General features: G+C 31.9%; 2 protein-coding genes across 2 annotated transcripts; one reads left to right on the top strand and one right to left on the bottom strand.

Annotated features, from left to right (window-relative positions):
- Positions 1-395: 395 nt before the first annotated feature.
- LOC133294173 (uncharacterized) lies at positions 396-5687 on the top strand. Its single transcript, XM_061492822.1, has 9 exons — positions 396-415; positions 1226-1558; positions 2057-2090; positions 2182-2412; positions 3075-3164; positions 4069-4134; positions 4220-4311; positions 4395-4442; positions 5116-5687. Exons 2-9 carry the CDS (start codon positions 1227-1229, stop codon positions 5225-5227), a joined length of 1005 nt encoding a protein of 334 aa, XP_061348806.1. The 5' UTR covers positions 396-415; position 1226; the 3' UTR covers positions 5228-5687.
- A 1830-nt stretch (positions 5688-7517) lies between these two features.
- On the bottom strand, positions 7518-9479 carry LOC133294172 (glutaredoxin). The gene is made up of 4 exons (XM_061492821.1): positions 9345-9479; positions 9150-9238; positions 7935-8033; positions 7518-7828 (listed from the first exon to the last, which is right to left on the bottom strand). Exons 1-4 carry the CDS (start codon positions 9398-9400, stop codon positions 7746-7748), a joined length of 327 nt encoding a protein of 108 aa, XP_061348805.1. The 5' UTR covers positions 9401-9479; the 3' UTR covers positions 7518-7745.
- Positions 9480-10321: the final 842 nt, after the last annotated feature.

The raw sequence follows: 10321 nt of genomic DNA, 5'->3' as shown, positions 1-10321 counted from the left end.
AAACTGACTTAATTTTATGTCTTTAAAATAAAAAAAATTTCCCCTAATTTTATTTTAGGAAAAAATTACTCTTATGCAACATAAGAGTAATTTATCTCTTATAGACTCATCGAAAACGGTGACATTTATTTTTTTGTAGATAGTAGACCCCACCACATGTGTTTCTATAACATAAGATATCATTTCTCCTGTAACATGAGATTAGATAAATTCTTTATTTTATCATTTTAATGACGTGGAAACTAATGATATGAACCGCTTGATTGAATAAACGGATAAAAGTCACTCTCTCATTTTTATTTTTATTTTATTTATCCATTTCCCAAAATAGTAGTATTCATTCACCAAAAACAAAAAAGGTTGCCGCTTCCCATTTCTTCATTGCCCATATTCCTCTTATCCTTACCATTTCCTCGTAGGTTTCCAATCTTCATTCATCTCTTCCTTTTCTCAAGAGCTTTAGCATTTGGCTGTACCAAAATGGCGATGAAATTATTTTGTATAATTTAAATTTTTTCTGATTTTTTTTTTTGTCACATTTTAACATCCATACATCAAAATTTCCTCTCTTTTTATTTTTATTTTTTATTTCATACTTCAATCTGTTGTTTTTTATTCAGTTTATTGTTAATGGAAATATGGGTTATTGCTGGTTTTAGGAAAGTCTGCTTCAAATTTTGGAAAATGGCTTTATTCTTATTTTACTGAACGATGTTGTAGCACCGGAGGGTTAGAATGAATTGGCAAAAAGAAACTGTCGGTTTCAAATTTAGCAAGCTTTACCCTGTGTTGTTTCTGTTGGGGTCACATAATCATGGGCCAGTTATGATTTATTTGAAATCCAATTATGGAGTAGTTGATTTGGAGTTTACATTTTGAGTTGTGTTGTTATAATTTTAAGTGTTTTGTTGAAGCTCTGCTCTGGAAGAAAGTACAATAAGGGTAGCTACAATGTTATTTGATTAAAAACTTGAAGTTGAGTAATGAAAGGATTTCTTTTTTGTTTTTCTCATGAAGGGGTATTTGCCTTATAGACAGGGAAACATATTCTTGTATTAGTGTAATCATTTTATTATTATTTGGTTGACATTGGTACATATTTATCAATAGATTGTACTTTGGCTGCAAAAACTTATCTGGTGGCTACTTTCTTAGTTGCACTAAGAGGATTATTTTGGAAACAATTGTGTGAAATTTTAATATTAGCATCTTCTTGTTCTATCAGGATGCTGCTGCAAGATACCACTACTGACACAACCACCCTCAGTTATTGGCTAAATTGGAGGGTATATCTGTGTGCAGTTTGTGTTTTGCTGCCTATGGTTCTTGCGTTTCTTGTAATATGGAAGTATGAAAATGCAAGGAACTTTACATCTGGCAAAGGAGAAAACCAGCAAGACAGGACTTTATCTGGTGATGAAACATGGAAACCATGCCTTAAAGAAATTCACCCTCTTTATTTGCTAGGTTTTCGAGTTATTGCATTCTCTTCTCTTTTGGCAACAATAGTTGCCAAAATTCGTATCAATGGTGGCACCATATTTTATTATTACACTCAGTAAGTGTTTCCACTTTGTTGATGTCTCTCTATATTTTACTTGATTAATGGTTCCTGTCATTTTTATAGTGGTGGTATACACTGAGTGGCTAGTTTTCATAGATGATGATGTTAGAGATATATATGAAAACCATAAATGTAGTCTCACCTATTAGCTTAAGCTTTGAGTATGGCGGGTTCAGGAGGAGCCCGTGACGGGAGATCATCCACCAATGGGCTAAGTGAAATGCATATAAGTGAGAGGACCGATTAACCCAATGCCTTAAGGTTTTGGGTTGAGACATGGTGTCGGATCCACTTAGTTATCCCAACAATAGGTGATTTAAAGCTATAATAGTGAACAAATTCTTCTTTCTGAATTAAGCATTGTAATTGAATTCAAAATCATTTATGATGGTTTAACTGTCTTAGTTTTTATTTCAGTTTCATTTCAATGTTTTCTACTTCTTTACTATTGGCTTTGAACTTTTGGTTATGGTTATTTTGGATTTCTTGCAGGTGGACCTTCACGTTGGTTACAATATATTTTGGGGTACGGCTCTTAATTCTTCTTAGAAGCCTTTAATGTAATTTCTGAACTCTTAGCATATTTGAGTCTCACAATCTGAATTTTCTTTTTGTAGTATGCATGTATGCTATCAGTGTATGGGTGTCATCAGTATAGAAAAACATCAAGCACCACCTTTAATGTTAATATTGCTAGAATAGATGAAGAGCAAGGACCAAACATGCCTCTCTTACATCAAGATGCTACAAATATGTCTAGAATGGAACGCCTTGCTGATCCCCATGTTGAAATACATAAGAATCGAGTTGCTCCCATTTGGAGTTACATTTTTCAAATTTTATTCCAGGTATCAACAAAAAAACAGCAATTATAGCTTTCTAGATAATTGGATGTCCATTGAAATTCGAACTCTGGTCTGTTACTTCTTTCCTTTCCCTTCTATGTGTTTGTTTATTTTATTTTATTTTTTGGGCAAATCATTTCTGCATCTATGGTAGAAATTATTTTTGCGCCGCAGACACAAAACAAGAGTGGGCTCCATGTTGATGTCTCTCTATTCTTTATAGTTTCTCTCTCTCAAATGTTTGTGTCTATGGCTGAAAAATACAGATGCAGAAATGATTTTGTTATTTTGTTTATGTTTGTGAACTGTCTTTACTTTTTTGTTCTCTTTTAAAGTGTGACCTCATCTTTTCTTTTTTCCTTCTCTTTGATTTTTTTTGTGCGCCTTTTATCTTGTTCACTCTTCAAAAGCATGGTTTTGGCAAGCTTGTTAAGCTTTATATGAAAACTATGTGCCTAATTTGCTAAATTTATTAGGTTGGTATTGACTGCAAACTAAATCTAGCACTTTTGTGGGTGATATTGTTAATGAAGTTCAACTGCATAGTACACATCTGAACGTCACATCTTTTTTAGTAATTTCAGAATTTAATATCTGCACATGTTGATTACAGTGCTGAATTAGTTTCCCTTGATTTTAATATGTTTAATTGTGTCTTTAAACAGATGAATGCAGGGGCGGTGATGCTCACAGATGCCGTTTATTGGTTCATTATATTTCCATTTCTTACCCTGAGGGATTTCGATTTTACCTTTGTGAGTAGCATCAATCTCCTTCCAAAGATTCCCATACTTCATACTTTATTCTCTCTTGGTTTCTGCTACAAATTAATTGTTTCTTACCTTTTGTTTACTTTTTGCTAACCTATTGGGTTGACAAGACAGTAAGTCATTATAAAGGGCTGAACTTGGGGCTCATAGTGAGCTAGTTGATATGATCCTTGACAATTAGATTTCAAAGAAGGAATTTGTCTTTATTTTTATTTATTTTTCGTGCATAAATTTGTCTTAATTCGCTTTATATGTTGGGAGTTTAGTAAGATATTGGGTACATGTGGTTGCTAGAATCTTAGAGCCAACCTTCAATTGGAACTTCAAGAAGATGATTCATGATACTATGTACTTAGTATTTCTATTAGAGCATTTTTGCTTGTGATGTACTTGCAATCTTGCACACAAGATATTTTTTGAATCTGAAATAAATTAATTCTGTTTTGATGGGAGGAATCAAAATAAGGTCTGTGGGACAATATAATGATCTGATTTGCAGTGAATTGAAATCTAATATCACTCAGCAATTACATTGAGGATGCCAATAAATTGAAAGGGAAGATTTTAATTCCTAAATATTTCATCAGGTTTGTTATGGTTGATGTATATGCTATATAACCAATATTAGAATGCCTAATCTGCAATTATAGATATGTCCTTTAGGATAAGAATTGGGTTGAACCCTCTCTGTATGTATCCTTAATTTGCAAAAATAAATGATAGTCACATTAAAGTAGATTCATAAAATTGATACAGTAAGATATTGTGGTTTTGATATCACTGGTTGCAGTGATAGTCTTTTCTTTTTCATCCTTCATTTCTACTATTAACTCTTACCTCTTCACTTTTCCTAATGATTTAATTTGATCAGTTTTTTCATCTTGTGTAGATGACAGTGAACATGCATACACTCAATGTTATATTGCTCCTTGGAGATGCAGCTCTAAATTGTCTGGTGAATATTTTCGTAAACTTTAACATCTTTATTTGGGGCAATTGCATAACACATATTTTGAATTAGTTTAACCTACACGTTTCAGCGAATACACTGGTTTGGGATATCTTTCTTTGTGTTATGGACAGGTGTTTACGTAATTTTTCAGTGGATTATTCATGCTTGTGTCTCAATTTGGTAAGCTATGCTACACTTGAGCATTTCAGATTTTGCAGACACAATGGTTTCAATAAAAATGGTGACCATTCTCATTCCTACAGGTGGCCATACCCATTTCTTGATTTGTCATCACCTTATGCTCCTTTGTGGTATGTCATTTCACTCTGTAGTACACATTTGTTTAGAGAAATATGATATAAAAGAATAAATTATTCACCTAATAGTTTAAGCTTTTGGGTTGAATTAGTTCTTTATATGAAGCCTCTCGTGATAAGGGTGCGAACCGGAGCAGTCGTAAAGCTGTTCTTTCATGACCGAAAGGTCATGGGTTCGAATTCAGGAAACAACCTATTTACAGTTATGCAAGGGTAAAGCTGTATGCAAGGATTACCTCCACTCTACACTCGCTAGTCAGGTTTAACAGGGAGTGATATTTTTTTTTTTTTTTTTTTTATGAAGCCTCTCGTGACCAAGTGGTCATGATATGGATATTTTCAAATTAAATGATGAAGTGCAAAACATTACTGAATTTACATCCGGGGCCTTCACTTGCATGATGCTTTATATTTTCATTTTCCATGCTAAACTTATGGCTTTGTGGGAAAAACAAGTTGCCTTTTCATTTAAGGTTATATTCTCATGATATTAAGTAAAATGGAGTAAAGAACCATGAAAGAGAGAGAGAACTATACCTTAGCATGCAAAACATGGCATTTGTACCATGGTATCCAAGATTATTTCCAAGTCCTATTTTTTCCCCTCCCTTTATTTAATATTTACAATTACCAATGCCTAATCCAATTTGTTTTTTTGTGAATGTAGTTACTTGTTGGTTGCATTGTTGCATATTCCATGTTATGGCTTCTTTTTGCTGATTGTGGAAATGAAACATTATTTCTTGGCAAAATGGTTCCCCATCTCATATCAGTGCTAAAGATCGAGTGGCATCACAGTTGGGGGTCCCTTTAGAGCCAGATGCAATTTGTTCTGCACCAAAACTTCATCTAGCTCTCCCAACTGCAAGGTTGATGGTTGTTGAGCTGTGTTACATGCTCGTGGCTCAAACAAACAACTGAAATTCAGCCAATAGGGTAATGTGAAGCTTCCAGAACTGCTTCCCAGAGCAAAGGTGAAGCAGTATTTATGTAGGAGCAAGTGGAGGAAGGAACATTCTATTTTATGGATTGTTCCTATTCTTCAATAGTTGGAATCAGTTTTGCTGTCAGATAATCGGGATATCCATCTACGTGTGGAGGACTTATGTTCAATATCACATTGAGTCCACTGAGATGATATATACCTGTTATTGTTGATTGTAATAGAAACATTTTGTAGTCCCTCAGTTAAGACTTAAGTCTACCTATGTAGACCCGAAAGAAAAAGTTTTTGAGTCTACATATGCTTGAGCATCGCAATCTTGTTAATTTTTTTTTTTTCATAAACTAGTAAAATTTAATTAATTTATGGAAAAAAGAGAGAAAAAAAATGATTGATAAGGAAATTGGATGCAGAGAAATGATTTAAAAAAGAAAAGAAAAAGAAAACTAGATATTAAGAGTATGTTTATCGTTTTACCAGTGGAACTTAATTTTAATCGTAACAATGAAAATGTCATTATTATTGCTACTTTTAACTATTATATAAGACCATATTTTAGAATATCTCGTTTTACTAAAAAAAGAGATAAGGAGCTTATTTCCTGTCATTCACAGTTCTCGAGTTCGAGCAATAGAGAAAATGATCTAAAGTCATTAGATTTGGTTTGGTGATGAGAAATTTGGATAGATTGTATTAAGTTATATGTTTGATTCTTATTTGTATCCAAATTTTTTTTTGATCTAGAGACAATGTTATCTATAATGGGTCCGATAATGCTCGAATCGAATTAATCAATAAATAAGTGGATATATATAAAAAATATCTCTTTTTAATAAAATAGTTTTGCTTTCATATCAAATTCAAGTTAATATGTATTTATTAAGGGTAATATTTTTTTTATGTGGCATAAAAAAGGTATTATTTCCTACTCAAACAATAAATAGGAGAGAAAAAAAAATTAAAAGTGAGAAAAAAATTCTTGAAAAATCCATTTGAAAAATGTGAATGTAGAAAAGAATATTTTCTTATGCAATATAAGAAAAATATTATCCGTTTATTAAATAGCAAGTACCAATCAAACTAAAGAAAGTTTCGTCTAGGATACCAAAAAAAAAAAAGTTGCGTCTAACCCATTCTTTATTTCTCATTCAATTCCGAGTTTTAAAATTACCAAAACAAGATTTTTATAATTTAATAAATAGTACAAAATATAGGCCTTCGGATAGCTTAACGATACCCATAATTTCAAAAGCAAAGCCATTAAAGAGAGCAAACTATGACCTTAATAACCACAACGCTAAGGAAGCACTTGTAGTTAAATTGTTACTGACCCAAGCTTGTAACCCCTGTGGAAGAACAAAAGGGTTTGGAACTAGAAAAATTTATAGGTCTTTTATTAAAACTTCCATGTCAAAAGAAATATCACAATAAAATACTGCATAAGTTTATACCATTCGTGATAACAGAATATATATATATATATATATATATATATATATATATATATATATATATAAAAGGAAAGGGAAATACAAAACAAATATTAAAAAGAAAATAAGGCCTATTTTATTGAGATTTTCTTTCTTTCTTAAAACCGTTTTGTAAAATAATTAATGAAATAGGTATTTTTTGTGTTTTAAAAATTAAAAGTCAAAACACAAAATAAAAATAACTTCAACATGTTCTTTAAATTTCATTCTAAAAACTAAAAACAGTTGTAATTTTTATAATTATTTTTACAAAACAAGACTTACCAAACATTTTTTTAATCTAAAAAATAAAAAAACTATTTTCTGAAACACAATTAAAGAGGCCCTTATCTGTGAAAATTCCCTTTGCATTGGCGATGGCTTAGGAAGAGAGTTTGAACCGCCTATAATGACTCCTAGTTTACGAGATCATTGAAACCAAATTGACATATTTAACCTTACCCAACAATATAACTAAGAACCCAATCAAAAATTGTCACTTCAAATTGGCGTTTAATTGATTCTCCTTATGCAAAATACCTAAAGCATAAACCTGAAATGGAAAGTTCAGAAATTGAATAGAGACTAGGCGCTTCCCAATAAGAGGTCCATCACAGTTCTAGTATTAAAAGTCTAATATTTGGTAGGTCCAAAACAAGCCGAACGAGAAAATAATTTAAATAGCACTTATGACAGTGTATCTGTTTTCAACAACTAAAATATCATTCAGCAATAGACTTACTTGACAGCTTTCTAGTTTAAAGAGAATCACACAGGAACAAACACGAGTTTCTTAGTGCTGAATTGAATTACATCCAACCCAAATACATGAAGACTGATTTTTATTAAGCAAGTTAACTCTACATAAACAGAAATTGAGCTCCTTCAAGCAGATGATTCGGCAACAACAGCTCCAGCAGATGTCAGCAGAGGTATCAGCTTCCCCTGATTGTGCAAGGCAGTTGTTGCTGCATAGAAGCAGAAGGATCAAGATAACAACTTGAAAAAATTATATGAAATAAAATCCAATGATTAAGAAAACTAGCTAAGATCTATAAAACATCTAAATCTCACAGTCACAGCCACCAATGTGGTTTCCACCAATAAACACATTTGGCACAGTCCTCTGACCAGTCCACTCAGCTAATGCTGCTTGGATCTCACTTCCATCAGCTGCAAAATGTGCAACCACTTGGGTCAACTCACTTATTTTTCACAGACAAAATCATGGTAAGAAAAAACGTACAAGAGATGGTGGAAGCATTTTCTTAACACAAGGAAATCGAATTACAGATTGCTAGTGAATTCCATTCATTTATGATTTGATTACTTGGAAAATAACTATGGAACTGTAATTTCTTGTAACAAACCAATCCCTGATTCAGCACATGTTACTACTGTTCAATACCTACTTTAGTAAAAAACATTCCTGCATCATTCCATGGTACTTTAGTAAATAGAGAGCGCTTAAATGAAGGTACCTTCATATAAAGTCTACTAAAAATTCATTGAACATAAGGCAGTTTAGGCAAATGCATCTCTTTACTGAACAAAACCTTGTAATGTTGAGGGAGGACAAAACAATGATAAAATTCACCTTCCCAAAAACAAAATATACACCAAAACCATGTAATGTTGATTTCCAACAGTAAAGGCACAGATTTACCCCAATCATTAACAGCCAGAGGTGTAAATCATCCCAAGAAATGAACAAACTACAAAACCATCACTTAATAGCTACAAGAGGAATCAACCAGTTTCATGTATACCTCACAACTAGTACTAAACAATATGAGTAATAAATGCCTTACTTTGCTGTCATCTTGCAGGAGAAAAGAGTAATTAGTGCAACCTAACCACCTTTAGTATTCACAAAATATTCAAAACAAACATACATAAGCCCAGTTATTTATTTTTAATTGAGAATAAATATATGACCACATTCATTGACCAAAGCCAGGCATAAACACACCCGATAAATACAAGTGATATGAAAACAAAATAAATAAATAAATAAATGTAATTTGATAAATTCATAGTCAACCTCCAGCAACAGGGTGAATTAAGAATAGAATAATACAAATAGGGACGCCCTAACACACTTGATATTCAAAACCGTGAAGGTATGAACGAAGCGTTAAAAGGCTGAATCAGATGTAGTCATTTCACAACAATTCCCTAAAAAATAATAATGAAAACCTTTTCACTATTCACAAAAGCCCAAATAAAAGGGTGCCTAAAAAATAAAAGCTCAAAAAAGAAGAAGGAAGAGGATAAGAAAACACTAACATTCAGAGTCGAGCTCAATGGCCTTGTAAGTGACACCCAATTTGCCGAAGAGCTGCTTCACTTGGACACAGAAAGGGCAATACGATTTGCTGCAAATGCAATCAATCATCAACGAACGTTTCAAGAAAATAATCGATTCAGCGTCACACATATTTACACAACAAAAAACAAAACAGAGAAAAAAGATAGAGGGACCTGAAAACCACAACCGAATTGGAAGATGCGATCTCCTTGGCTTTAGAAAGCGCCATCTTCTTATCTTTCTCTCTTTATTTTTTAAAACCAAAAGCTTAAGACACAGAATGTTTCACGCCGTTCCGGCTATATATATAGGTAGAAACGGCACAACCTTCCAAGTAACCAATCACCGCAATTGTAGGCAAAACGACCGTCGTTTCGACTGTTTTGGGTTTGCTTAACTTCTAAGTATCTCTTGATCGGTTCAATCTCAGTAAAGCTATTAATTTAATTAATCAAGTTATAATTTAAATAGATTACCAAATAAAAATTATAATTTAAATTGATTACCAATTAAAAATTATAATTTAAATATTTATGGTATTGAGAGATTATTTCTATTTTTCTTTATTTAGCATTATAAAGTCTGTTATATTTTTCTGTCTTTTACATGGGTATAGTGTTTGTCATTTTAAATGACATAAGTTATGTCATTTTAAGAGAGAGATAGACACAAGAAATGAAAATCCTGGAGAGAAAATGGAAAAAGTATTTGTCATTTTAAATAATATAAAGTTATGTCATTTTAAAAAAGAGATAGAAACAAGAAAATATTTTTTTATTTAAAATTCAAATTAAAAAAAACTACTCACTTTCTCTCCCATAATTTTCATTCCTTGTGTCTATCTCTCTCTTAAAATTACATAACTTATGTCATTTAAAATGACAAATACTATACCCTTTTTCTTTCTTTTACATTATATTTCCCAAGCCGACTTTTTGATAGGTAAATTAATTTTTGGAAAAACTCCCCTATTATTTTGTTTAAAATCACTTATTTCTTATACCATTTGTAATCACTTATCCCTTATATTTTTTTACATCGAAACTCATTGTTAACACTTTACAAACTTAAATAATATGCATATTTTACCTTTTTTAGATGAAGAAAATACGTTTATGACAAAAAAATAAGACTAAATATGTTAGAAACT

Source organism: Gastrolobium bilobum, unplaced genomic scaffold, assembly GCF_033153095.1.
Source record: "Gastrolobium bilobum isolate Gb01-03AN ecotype WA unplaced genomic scaffold, APGP_CSIRO_Gbil_v1 utg45992, whole genome shotgun sequence".
In the NCBI taxonomy this organism is placed as follows: Eukaryota; Viridiplantae; Streptophyta; class Magnoliopsida; order Fabales; family Fabaceae; genus Gastrolobium; species Gastrolobium bilobum.
Note: the sequence above shows the minus strand (reverse complement) of the source record. Positions and strands in the feature narration are given on the sequence as shown.

What these genes read in the sequence shown, in the direction of transcription:
- LOC133294173 (XM_061492822.1), top strand. Translation starts at nt 1,227, where the DNA reads ATGCTGCTGCAAGATACCACTACTGACACAACCACCCTCAGTTATTGG. An exon ending in TGGTTACAATATATTTTGGG is followed by an intron (nt 2,091 to 2,181) that starts GTACGGCTCTTA and finishes TTCTTTTTGTAG; the next exon opens with TATGCATGTATGCTATCAGT. An exon ending in CATGCTTGTGTCTCAATTTG is followed by an intron (nt 4,312 to 4,394) that starts GTAAGCTATGCT and finishes TCATTCCTACAG; the next exon opens with GTGGCCATACCCATTTCTTG.
- LOC133294172 (XM_061492821.1), bottom strand. Translation starts at nt 9,400, where the DNA reads ATGGCGCTTTCTAAAGCCAAGGAGATCGCATCTTCCAATTCGGTTGTG. An exon ending in CATTGAGCTCGACTCTGAAT is followed by an intron (nt 8,034 to 9,149) that starts GTTAGTGTTTTC and finishes CACATTTTGCAG; the next exon opens with CTGATGGAAGTGAGATCCAA. An exon ending in CCACATTGGTGGCTGTGACT is followed by an intron (nt 7,829 to 7,934) that starts GTGAGATTTAGA and finishes GCTTCTATGCAG; the next exon opens with CAACAACTGCCTTGCACAAT.